This window comes from Apodemus sylvaticus, chromosome 2, assembly GCF_947179515.1.
Source record: "Apodemus sylvaticus chromosome 2, mApoSyl1.1, whole genome shotgun sequence".
Taxonomy (NCBI): domain Eukaryota; kingdom Metazoa; phylum Chordata; class Mammalia; order Rodentia; family Muridae; genus Apodemus; species Apodemus sylvaticus.
This window is the reverse complement of record NC_067473.1, coordinates 86974322-86987670: the sequence shown is the minus strand read 5'-3', so window position 1 is coordinate 86987670 and position 13349 is coordinate 86974322. Positions and strand designations below refer to the sequence as shown.

The window sequence follows — 13349 nt, the reverse complement described above, 5'->3', positions numbered from 1 at the left end:
CTTTTTAAATTCAGAGTAACATTACTGTTCTGCCTCAAGTTTATTAATCTTTGAAAATGAAAGATGATATCATCTTAAAGCCATGGATTGAGTTTCTTTGCTGCACCTCCTATATAAGATTGTAAGATACACATATGCAGATCTCAGCAGCTCATGTCTCATGTAATTACAGAAGATGAAGGAGAGACAGGCAGGTACTAAGAAGCACAGCCTAAGGATAAGCATATTATTTCTGTACTCACTTAAGCACATTAAATCAACACTTTCCACCCTTTTAATCACTTCTTCACCATCGGCTTCCTTCTTGCCATGAAATTTCCCTCTGCTTTCCTTGTAATAGTGCATTGTTAACTTCAGGACAGACCTCAAAACTCAGTTGTTTCATGGGAAGTCAAAGAGTGTGCAGGTTAAGTATATATTTGCCTAGAACATTAATCTACAACATAATTATGTGATTAAGCCCAGTTAAGTAAATGCTATTAGCATGGCAAAAAATTAGATTTCATTCATGGAAGAGCACCTGGTAACACATGTATGCATCACTCACATGTCCTATTAAGTTGTTCTTTCTTACACTACAGGCTTTAACTTAAATAAAAGTATAAAGTTTTAAATTTTAAGGTTATTTTCAGAATAAGACTTTGCTTCCAATGCAGGGTGTGGAGCAGAAAGGAGAAAACTACAGGAATGTCTAGTTCCTCTCTTTCTTAGAGAGGGCTGCAGCTCCATTATAAATGCAGAGACAAGAACCTACAGGTAGATTTTAAAGCCATCAGCATAGTTAACAAACCTGCTTGCTGTGCTCATTTTGTTTTGAAGTGTGAATGGAATAAAACACAACTATAATAATAATGCAAAATTGCAAAAAATATTTTACAATTTTATTGTAGCCATTTTTCTCTGTGCACATGTGTGTGCATATGTGCATGCATGCATGCGTGCAAGTATGCATATGTGTGTGTATGTGTGTGTGTGTGTGTGTGTATGTGTGTCTATGGAGAGACTTCACAGAGTGGTTTATAATGATAAAGGATTGTGTTTTCTGGAAAAGCCTACTGGATTATCTCACATTTGACTCTGATGTGATCTGAGTCCAACTCTTAGAGCACCAGTTTCCCTGTCTAGGAAAGTGACACAACTAAATTTATCCCCTTGTGATGATTAAACGGTGCAGCACCTCTGTTCTTTGCCAGACATAAAGCACAGTGCACAGATGTGGAGTTATGCTTCATTGTAGGAATCACAGCTATCCCAGTGAATCCCTTGTTGGTCGGCAGTTGGGCCTTAAAGTATCTATTATTTTATTTATCTTTTAACTGAAAGCCCAAGGCTTAAGAGGAGATCCCTGTGAACTTATAAATATGTCATATCAAGAAATATATTAAATAGTTGTCACTGTAGTATATCCAGCTAACTGAATTTTATGGGTCACCATGAAGTTGCATTATTGGCGGTAATAAAAAAAGGAAAAGAAAGTAATAAACTACTGATTTATGCAACAACAGGTAAACTAACACATGCTGACTGGTGTAAGCAAAGGCCATATACTCCACAGATATGGACAGAATCAAATAGAACTATAAGCATAGTTCAAAGGGATGAAAAATTTCCATTTATCTTTTGTCTTTTGAGATTTTACCCAGGTCAGAAAACTGGCCAGACTGTGAAACTGGAGACAATGGAATCCAGACAGTGCTTGTGACAGGAACCACACCTGGTCCAGTACTGCTTAGTTTTGTATGCTTCCTTAAGGGCACAATGGAACTTCTAGAAAAATCATCTCTTTCAAAATAGGATGCTATCACATGGACCTTTTCAAAATCTGGCAACACTTAAATCAGAGCAGTTCACTTTATAAACTATGTTTCAATATAGAATATCATTTGATGTCATTGTGGGTATTTCAATTATTCTCATACTTAGGAATGTATGCTAGAATGCTCCCAGAAGGAAAAAACAAGAAAAGCTTAACTCTCTAGAAGGAGAGGAGCTGATAGTGGCAGTAGCAGTACTGATGGCATAGAACGATGCTTTGAAAAATTGTGGAAGCTGGTGATACTTATGTAGGAATCTTACTCTCACACCTGCAAATATGTTTAAATGTTTTACATACTAAACTTTCAGAAGAGAGACATCATCACAATTCACTTTCTCTTCTATAATTGAGAGAATAAAAGCCCTGGGCAAATAGAACATAACTTGGTCAAGTTCTGAGAGGCAGAGAATCGACTCCCAGCTGCAACCAAAACAGGCCTGGCAAAACATTATCCTGAGGAGACACTTGTTTCCTTTCATCTGACTTCACACAACTGACAAGTAGACCCAAGAAATTGGAAGTCCTCCTGGACTTTGCTGGGGGAAGGAAAAGGCTGAAGATCTGTGCCAGTTATAGGGTAAGCATGTCTCCCAGGAAGAAATATCAGAGATCAGACAGTCAGACCACCTTGCAGAAGAGACTGGAGTGCAGACAGTGATGTTGGGTGGACGCCTACTTTGACCAGTACTACTTAGTTGGCCATACTTCCTGGCCTCTATTTAAACAAGATGAGCTTGGGGCACTGAACCTCTCTGTTCCTCTCCTTAATGTGACCACACTGAATTACTCCCCTTCCCAGTATTTTATTATTATACATTTCTTTACCTAGTTTATTGAGGACAGGTGTACCAGATTGGGAATGCTAGAGCCCGGGATCTAACCCTATCTACTGCAGGGGTGCCACCTTCTTCCTCTAATTTCAAGTAAACATGGTATGTGCCACTTCTGTGTAGGAAGTTGATTTTTAAAGGGAACAATAAGAATGGAAGGCATTGCTTAAGCAAGTAATTTCTGTCACATTACTTCTGCTCTGCATTTATGGTTTTATCTGACTCCTTCCTCTATAGCATGCCAAACCATTTGCTTGTACCTTGTTTCAAAATGCTTTTTTAGACTTTAATTTTATTTGTTTATCTATCTATCTATCTATCTATCTATCTATCTATCTATCTATCATCTATCATCTATCTATCTATCTATTTATTATTCAGGATTCAGAAGTAAACTCACTTCAAAGATCAAAGCAAGCATTTTTTTTAAATACAATAAAAGCTTGATTTAGCTCCCAGCGTTCTACCCAAGTTCGGAATACAAGAATGGAAAGCAGGCGCTCTGCTGGGGAGGAGCTTGGCACTCAGATCTACTCAGCTATTAAACAGTGGCATTCTGCTCATCTCAGAAAGAAGTGGAAATGTGTTAAAGTCACACAGAAATTGTCTCGAAGCCTGTGTCTCTATCTGCTCGTGTGCTGCGCTTGGAAGAAGGGTCTGTTAGCTGGGGCTCCATTCAGCCAGAAGTCAGAGGTAAGAGGTGTGCAAAATCTGCCATTAAGTAGGGGCTAAGGGAAGAAACTGCCTATGATAATCCCAGAGGGTGAAGGGTGAATCCCACAGACACAGACGCTACCTTCCAATCCTGTAATGCAGTTCTCTATAGTAAGCCACTTTTTCAAGTGAAAAAAAAAAAAAAGCCTCGAGGCAGCTGGTTTTCGACGGTTGGGGGATATTTATTCCGCGCTCCACAGATGGGGGAAAAAAATTCAGCGTCTGGCAGCCGCTGATTGGTGGAAAAGAAAATGGTGATAGTGGAGTGGGAAAGAGGATTTGCTGAGCCTCTCCCTCCCTCCTCGACCTGTAACTCTTCCTTAGTCGGCTCCCCTTTACACCCAGAACCCTTTTAGACTCCTCCGGTGTTAAGAAAAATGTAAATCACAGGCTGTGGGAACAAAAGTAAACCAAAGGGTGTGTGCTCCCTCTCCATTGCCTGGCTCTGCACACAGACCGTTTCAGGCGAGCCCTCTGGTGTCAGCGTCCGGGCTCATCCTGGAGGAGGGGGCGGCAGGGGTGCCTAAGGAACTGGGGACAGACTGAGGCAGGGAAGGAGGGGGATGAGGCAGGAGAGACGCCAGCTCAAGTTCAGCCACAATAAAGCTGAGGGCACCCTGAACTCGAGGTGAGGCTCAGGCCACCCTCTCTTCTCTCCTTCTGGGGAGCGTGCTCCTGATACCCACAGCTCTCGCGCACCTCCATCCTGTCCCCTCCCTAGGAGAACGAGCGAAGGCACGAGGCAGGCGAGGGGCGGGGAGAGGCGCTGACAAATCAGCTGCGGGGGCGACGTGAAGGAGCCAGGGAGCCAGAGCGCCCGGCAGCAGACAGCAGGAGACCAGCAGGTGTTCCCCCTGCTCCTGCCCCTGCACCCAGAGCCTTCCACCCCTCTCTCATCGAAATTAGATTGGGGGAAAAAGGAGGAATCAGAGTTCTGCGAAGCCTAGGGAGCTGGTAAGTACCTGTAGATGTAGCAGCCCTGCGGATCTTAGAGAGCCCTGGCTAAAAGCCAGGAAGCCCAGAGACCAACTAAGGCTACCTTGGCCAGTGCTTGGAAAGTATAATCACTCCAGCTTTCCTTCCGCTGGAGATGCGCTCTTCCATCCTCTCAAAGCCCAAGGGAAACGCCAGGTTGCCAGTGGCATCTGTTTTTTTCAAAGCAGAAATGCTAGGGTGTTTTGTGTTGAGTGCTGGGTGCTGGGTGCTGGGGGCTGAGTGCTGGGTATTGGGTATTGGGTGGCATTTGAGCTTCCAACTTTTATGCTGAAACCCCAGGGCATTTCAGCTTCTTTCAGTAGAGGAAGAAGGGTGCATTTGGTCAATGATTAATAGAAGTGCAGAGGACAGTAGGCAACAGGTGATAAGGGGTTAATGAGCACCGGGTGTAGGGTCTTTTAGAGGATTCTAGCTGAGGACAGAGCTTCTAGGTTGGGTGGTGCTCAAGTGAGACAGCTCAAGTGTATGGACAACTCCTGCTCTGTGCAGATAACAGGCAAAGAGCTAGTGGTGGGTGGAAGGTCTTGCAAGATTAGAAAGGCTTGGCCTGAAGTTGCCTACTTCTGGATTAGACAGTCCCCCTCCCTTCCTTCTACAAAGACTGACTCCTCTCTGGGTCTTTTTTTCTCTTGCCCCTACTCCATCTCTGTCCTGCCCCCCATGTTCCTTTTCTAGATAGCCTTTTTACTTTGAATGTAACCTTTGGTCCCCGGGAACTTGATGGGGGTAGAGGATGTCCATCTCCCCTTCTGTAACTCTACTTCTGAAGCATGAAGGAATAGTCAAGTGGTCCACTGGGATCCTTAAGTGGCAGGACTTTTTACTAGTGTTAAGTAAAATAGCTCACAATCAGCCAACACTGTGCCCAGTCGCGAGAGAGAGAGAGAGAGAGAGAGAGAGAGAGAGAGAGAGAGAGAGAGGGTGGAGGGAGAGGAAAAAGAAAAGAGAAGAGAAGAAAAGAAAAGAAAGAGCTCACACTTACACCAGGATGAGGCAGGGGTGGGCATAAGGATTTTTTGATTATTTTTTCCCCTCGATTTCATTTCTTTTCCTAACTGCTTTGAATCTTGTTTTCTTTTGCCCAAAATTTCTAATTCAAAATGTATTCTGTATTCTCTAGTGTGGAGCCAAAATACATCTTTAGCCATGGATGTGTTCATGAAAGGACTTTCAAAGGCCAAGGAGGGAGTTGTGGCTGCTGCTGAGAAAACGAAGCAGGGTGTGGCAGAGGCAGCTGGGAAGACAAAAGAGGGAGTCCTCTATGTAGGTAGGTAGTGGTGACACTGTGACTAATGAATTGGGGTGGCTGGTGTGTGGTGTCTGATTCGTGCGCATCACAGCCTCTCAGAAGAGTGACAGCTGTGTGGAGGTGAGAGAATGTGAACCTGCATGTTAACTCTCAGAAACAAACAGACACAGTGTTTTCTTTCCTTAGAATCATTAATTTTGCTATTTCCCTAGAGTTTTTAGTAGCTTTTCTGTTCCTGTGTAAAATTACACTGAATTTTAAAAATTGGCAACCCATGAAAAGTAACCAAGAATATGTTTATGAATCAAAGACGTTTGTGGCAGTGAGCTTGGTGGCACATGCCTGTAATGCCAGCGCTTAGGAGGTAGAGGCCCAAAGGGCCAGGAGTTGGTGGCCATCTTCAGCTACACAGAGCAATTGATGCCAGCCTGGGCTATGTGAAACCCCATAACAAAACAAAACAAAATAAAATGAGCCTCAAGTTTTCAAGCGACTTAGATTTTTCTCATCATTACTATAGCTAATACTTTCTAAGTTTAATGAATTGTAATGTTTAAAACAAGACTTTTGCACGATTTCATTTGATATCTGTAAAAATACAACTACATGGATCCCAAAATAGAAAAAAAGAAAGCAAGTCTTCTTGGATGAATCTCCTTTTAGGGATCACGTGGTCACTGGGGATGCAGGAGGTTAAGGACCCTCAGAAACATTTGTGTGGTTCACCTGTCAGAGATCATGCAAATAGGGAATAGTAAGAGCTTGATATTTAGTGCCATTTTTGCCTAACAGTATACAGTGTAAGAAGGGCCAACACTACCTTTCTCTGTCTTTCCCTGTGTTAAATTGGCTGTAACTTTACAAATTCCTTCCAATACTTCGACAGAAGGAATAGACACACACGCGCACACACACACACACACACACACACACACACGCGCGCACTCGCGCACACACATGCTCCTCCACAGCAGAGACACAGGTGCACATGGGAGCACAGTTGGATGTTTCATCTACCTCTCTCCTCTGAGGACTGTTTCCACCTTCTCAGGAGGGCTTCTACTGTGGTAGAAGACCCAGGGTCAACATTCAGACTGAAAGGGAGCAGAACAAGTGGCAAAAGTGATGGAGATGATATCCAGAGTACCAATGGAGGGAAGCCATGCTGACCCTTCAAAAGATCATTGGGAATTTACACTTGCAAACATTTTTATGCATGTGTCTTCTCATTGAAGTTTCTAGAAGATCACCATTACTCGTTCTTTATAGAATAACTTTACATTGAATTAATTCTTTCTTTTTCTACTTAAAACAACATCCTTTCAAAAAGTCTTGAAATAAATATTGTAAGAGAAGGGTGTCAGTGAGCTAATTTTATAGTATTTTTTAAATGAATTTCCTAAATTCATTTTTAAATGAATTCTTTTAGATAGAATTCTGAATATAAATGCAGTAATTTGAGTGGGGAACCAGAAAAGGGGAAATCATTTGAAATGTAAATAAAAAAATATATTGAATAAAATTAAAAAAATAAAAAAGCAATAATTTGTAGATTTGTAATTTGTGAATTCTTCCACATTCTGCAATGACAAGCCTATGACTGGTATTTTTTACTCCAGTTGCTTAAAAAATTATCTTTCTTCTTTGTAGATCAATAATTTTAAGCAAATTTAGAAGTTATTAAATATTAATTTAGTATATTACTCTTTCTGGATAATAAATGGATTTTATCAAGTAGAACACTTAATTGTTAATTGTGAGTTTGGGCAAATAAAATGATTACATTTTTCAGAGATTAATTTTGTTGTTCTCTGTAAGGCCATTATATTGAAAGTGTAATTTTTAATATGTGTAATATTAAAATTATCAATGACTGTTATTATATTTAAAACATGTATAATTAATCAATTGCTGATTATGTTCTAGAGTTTAATTAAAAGCTGAACACATGCATAGATTTTGGGATGAAGAGTAATGTATCAAGATAAGAATAGGAGCTCAGATATTTCTGTTAGTTTTCCAATACATACTAGAAAATCTGTCATAGATAATCAGCTGAACTGTTTGTTGACTGTGTTGATTGTTGCTGTTGAAGTGTGAAAGCAACCATAGACAAAAACCAGTGTGACTCTGCTTCAGTCTTTATTGACCCAGAGGATACAGAGAAGTGAAAGAAATGTAGACTTAACGTGATACAGGCAGAAATCTAATTCAAGCCACGTGACTTGTATCTTCAGCATCTTCAGGAGGTAACTTAATGTCTTTGAGTCTCATCCCCTTTTTCACACACATAGTTCATAAAAATGCAACTGTTTTACAGAGTTACTAATGTTATGTAGTTAAGGTAGTAGCCGAGTGCACTTTCATATTTAGGAACCTTGATTCTTGTCAGAGAAGTTGTTCAATTTACCAGTTACCCTTCCAACATGACTTCTTATTTTTCCTCCAAGATATGAAACTATTATTAATAACTAATCTGAAGGATTAGAAATGATCTGGGCTTGGCCATAGGTCTTGCGGCTCAGTGCTTGTCTACCAGCACGCAGCACTGGGTTTTATCCCCGTACCAGAAAAACAAAAGATTAAAAATAAAAGGTTAGAAGTAATCAAAGAAAACGTTTTTTAAGTTTCAGCACTGAAGGCTGAAAAGGCTTGGCAGAAGTCTCATCTCATCTCTAGTAACAGATACTTCGGGCAGCTGTCTTTCAATGAGTCAAAGAACTGCCATACTTATCAGTGTGCTGACTCTCTTTGTGATATTTGCACACGATTCAATTAACATATTTCAGTTTCCTAATAAAAAATCTCAATGATGTGATGTATAATTATAAATTGAATTTAAAGTCAAAATTTTTTCTTCACTTCATGTTAGTTTTATAGTATTAAGTTGAAAAAAAAATCACCTTCAAATTCTGTTTCACTGGGGAGCAGCCGTGGTCACACATCTAACTCCTTTAAGTCTCATATGTGAGACTTACTATGTACATGTTGTTAGGTAGTCAGCATACAAGCCAATGGTAAAACTTGGTTCTCACAGCTCTCTCCAGTCTGTACCCTTGTGATCCACCAAACAAACAAGACAGGGCGGGGGCAGGGCTCCTTAGAGAAGCCATTATTATATTGTCCCCCTGCTTCCATGTCTTACTTCTTTTTTTTAAGATTTATTTTATGTATATGAGTACACTGTAGCTGTCTTCAAACACCCCAGAAGAGGGTGTCGGATCCCATTACAGATGGTTGTGAGCCACCATGTGGTTGCTGGGAATTGAACTCAGGACCTCTGGAAGAGCAGCCAGTGCTCTTAGCCACTGAGCTATCTCTCCAGCCCCTTTTCTTACTTCTTATTTGTCACTTGACATCTACTTGTTCTTCTATATCTTATCACTTAGAGCTCACCTGTAAACTGAAGATAAACTACCATTTATAACTTAGCTAATAATAATTGTAACAACAGAGGTGAGTTATGACTTGAGATACAGGGCCTTCAAGACTGTCATTGGTTTTTCATTAAAGGGGCAGTTCATGATTTTGCCAAATGTCAAATTCTCTGCTACTGCTAAGGCAAAGAAGACAGACAAGGGATGAGCCAATGAGCATTTGTTTCCATTAGTCATGGTCTTAAAGATTGTTGGGAGTGAAGACAAAGGATCCAGAAGAGAAGAATTCTCTCATGCAAGCTGTTCTACTACTTATACAAGGTGCCTGCCTGCCCCCATTCCCAGTTGTGACTTTACTAGCACCTGTCTCAAAAAGCACAACTTAAACATCCGTTATTGCAGTGCATAAATTAATAGTAACTATTCAAGGAAGAAACTTTATTGCTAGCACTTCACCCTCAAAAATTATCGCAAAAGTAATGAAAGCCCATTATAATTGGTGACTAAATTAAACTACTTCTTCCAGAACTTGTCGGTAAGTTGCCACTTTGCATCTGTTTCAGGATTCGCACAAAGAGCAGCACCCATGGGTGTGTTGTCTCTTGTGCCCTGCCGATAAATCCTTGTGATATATTACAAACAAGCATCTCAGAGAAAACTGACCAGCTGAAGTGAAGTTACATCAAGGCAATAAAGTGAAATTTTCTGGGAACAATTGCTTTATAGAAAAAACAGCTGACTATTTAGATTGCAGAAATGTAAATTGAATATTTAATAATTTTGGAATTAGCATTTAGCTTATATAAGGATTAGTTTTGTCAACTTGAAACAAAGTAGAGAGAGCATATGTGTTCGTGTACTTAGGTCATCTTAGTGATCATATTATTCAGCTTGTAGAAATGTACATCTGAATTTTAAACAATTTTGAAATTACAAATTACCTCGTAGTGTTTGTCAACTTGATAGGAAGTAGAGCTATGTGGGAAGAGGATATATCATTTGAGGAATATTTTATCTCTGATTTACCTGTAGTAATGTTAGTGAGGATATTTTCCTTATTGACAACTGATGGAGGAGGACCCAGACCACTGTGGGTGGCACCACCCCTAGGCTGGTATTTTTGGGTGCTATAAGAAAGCAGTCTGAGCAAGACATGGAGAGCAAGCCAGTTAGCAGCATTCTCCCTCAAGGCCTCTGCATCAGTGCCTGCCTCTGGGTTCCTGCCATTCTTGAGTTTCTCATTTTGGTTCCCTAGATAATGAACTCCAACTGAGAAATCCCCTTTTCCATACTTGGCATTTGGCTACAGTGTTTATCACAAAAAAGAAGACTTTGATTTGTAAATTAATTATGTACAGGAAATATTTATTACAAATGTTATCTGTACTTTTTTTTTTTACCATGCACTTGGATTCTAGAAGCTATGTATATGATATAGTTTTTGTTCTTGTTTTTTTCCTACTTATTTTCTGTACACTTAACAAAACTTTTTTCTTTCTCAAATAGTTCTTTTTTAAAATCCAAATTGGTAACTGTTCCCCCATACATTGGACTAAATCTTTTTCAGTTTATATGTCTTCATGTCCTTTTATCCTTTGCATTCTTCTGGGTCTAGATAAGATTATTTTAGTTAATATTCCTTTCTCCCTCTCTTTAGTCCTTTCTTCTTCATTTTCTTGCTAATATTGGGGATCAAATTCAGATCCTTAAACATCAGAAAACAGTGCTGTACTAAAAACTAAGTCTTCATTCCTATAGGATAGCTTTAATTTTATTGTGTATTATTTACATGTATATATTGCACATATATGTATATTATGCATATATGTAGATATATAAAAGTTTTATGCATGCATATAAAATTATCAATTAATTGTACAAAGTGAGAAGTTTCTTTCTGACCTATGGGTCTCCTCTTCCTTGGAGGTGCTTGGCAACTTGCCTAAGAGGGCGAGGGGAGAGGAGGCTCAGGCTTCAGACTACCATAAGTACAATGATTGACTTCTGGGATCAGCTTCAGTTAGACATAACAGTTTAGACAGTGGTAGGGATTTCCAGGGTGGGTGTAAATTATTGGCTAGGACTGAGGTGCTGGGGAAGCTTCATTTACATGAAGAGAAATTCCAAGAATTATTGGGAGAAAGGATGTTGAATCTGTAATCTGGCCATAGACAGCAGTGATTGTCCTTAGCAGTGAGGGATGTAGAGGTCTTGTGCCACAGCAAGCAGACTAGAGTAGGGACAGAGTGACCCTGACTCATCCTGTCTCTGGATGGGATTTCCAGGGTCTTGATCACGTCTCAGTCTCACTCTGGCTCCAGGTCAGCTCTGGTAGCTGCACATGCTCACAATGATCTTCTCACACATGCATCTAACATACAGGTTTATAGCCACCCTTCTATTATTCAGGGTTTTATTGGTTTTATCATCATCATCATCATCATCATCATCATCATCATTATTATTTGTAGAGATGATGATTTTTATATTTCTTTGGCATTCCTGCTGTTTCATTTTTGTCGTGTATACTCATTGTTCATGGTACCATTTCATATGGACATTTTTATGTAAGTATTCATGATTTTTCACAATTTGTGTATGTATTTTGATCATAACCCCCTCCATCATTCTTTATCTCCCTTTCTCTTCCTCTTCACTTCTTTAGTAGAGCCCAGCTGCTTTTGTGTACTTTTTATCACTCTATATTGCATATCTGGGAGAAAAAATGATATGTTCATCTTTTTGAGCTGCGTCATTTCACTTAACATGATGATCTGTCTGTTTCCCTACATATATCACCATTTCATTCTTCTTTATTACTGAGTAAAACTTAATTATGGAACTCAGTGTGTGGATAATTCTCAAAAAGTTATAAATAGAATTTCCGGTCATGCCACTTCTGTTCAATCTCCAGATTCACCATACAAAAATGATTTACTGCATATTTGACCATTCAACCAGAGAGTGTTGTGGAGCCAGCCCAGATACTCACCAATGGATGAGTGGAAAAAACACTCCAGAATAAATCAAAACTAGCGTTTTTCAAATGAACCTTAAACCTCCAAAATATTTAGTTAAAATGCGATTATTATACTGAAATTTTAAGCATTAGAAAGACTATTATTAAAATGATTAACAAACTCACTTTTAATAATATGTGCAACCGTTATTTGTTTAGTAATGGCTCAAAGCATAGGTGAAATTCTTATTTTACATACAGACCTAGTTTGAAAGTGTTGTTACTTAATATTAGGTAAATCACTTAAGTATGACTTTTAATTTCCTTGTGTATGAAATAGGTATTGAAAGGCTGTTTCAGAGATGAGGGGAGATGAATCTGTAGCATGGGTTGGGCAGGCACTGACTCCTTCTTTCCTCTCTCTTATTTGTTGTGGAGTGTGCAGTCTCTGCTCTTCTGTGCTTTTACAGAATTCTCAGGTCTGCACAGAAAATCTTACTATGCCCGTGTTATATCCCCTTTCCTTCTCTTGGTAAATTGATAAATAAAACATCAAGCATAGGTTATGTAAAGAGTCATTATGTTTTGTGCATTATGTTTTGTGTTCTATCTGTTACTTTATGGCACAAAACTTTTTCAAATGATGCCTCTTGTGAAGTTCCCATCTGTCTTTACTTTGTGTGGTCAAGTTACAGATATCTGTTGCCTCCAACATGTGTCAGATCATTATGATATGAACCACCGAAACTTGTAGCTTTTTGAGCTACACAGTACCCAATTGCTGTCTTTGTCAACCCCACTGGAATAGCACAGGATCTTCATACTGCTGACTAACTCAGCTGGCTGCCCACTCAACCCTCTCTGGGCTTCCCTCCTGAACTCAACCTGGACAGGCCTGTCCTAGCTTTCCTCTGTGGCAGTGACCAGATCTCCCCACTTTAGTGATTTCTGACCGTAATTGGTGGTTGTTTGTCTTCTGAGGTTATCTTTAGAGATTTCTGAGTATGATTGGTAGTTGTTTGACTTCTGAGGTTATCTTTGTACATGAACTTCTGAATATTGACAATTTTTAATTGGCTGCTGCAAATCCAAGGACAGCCTAATATTTATGCATTCAATTTCTTGTTCTTTAGGTTCCAAAACTAAGGAGGGAGTGGTTCATGGAGTGACAACAGGTAAGCTCGGTTGTCTTTTATCCAGGGGTGATATCCCTAATGACCTCTAGTCTAACTGCACTTGATGCTGATAGTTCAAGATACAGTTGTAAAAGCCACTTTCTACAGAGGAACATGGGTCAATTTATTTTTATGCATCTAATTTTTTTTTATTTTGGTATGGTGATATAGACTTTTGCTACATAGGCCAGCATAGCTTCTCCTTCAACCTTCTAAGTACTAGGAATATAGGC

At 39.6% G+C, this 13349-nt stretch overlaps 1 protein-coding gene across 2 annotated transcripts in view; it reads left to right on the top strand.

The window, feature by feature from the left end:
- The first annotated feature begins 4125 nt into the window (after positions 1–4125).
- The window catches only part of Snca (synuclein alpha), a 95382-nt gene continuing 86158 nt past the window's right edge, over positions 4126–13349 (top strand). The window contains exons 1-3 of one of the 2 annotated variants that reach the window (XM_052173834.1): positions 4126–4314; positions 5477–5623; positions 13075–13116. In XM_052173834.1, the coding sequence (XP_052029794.1) occupies positions 5503–5623; positions 13075–13116 (163 nt within the window). In that variant the 5' untranslated portion in view covers positions 4126–4314; positions 5477–5502. Of the gene's footprint in view, positions 4315–5273; positions 5350–5476; positions 5624–13074; positions 13117–13349 lie in introns of those variants that run through there. The other variant, XM_052173836.1, reaches the window with a different exon arrangement.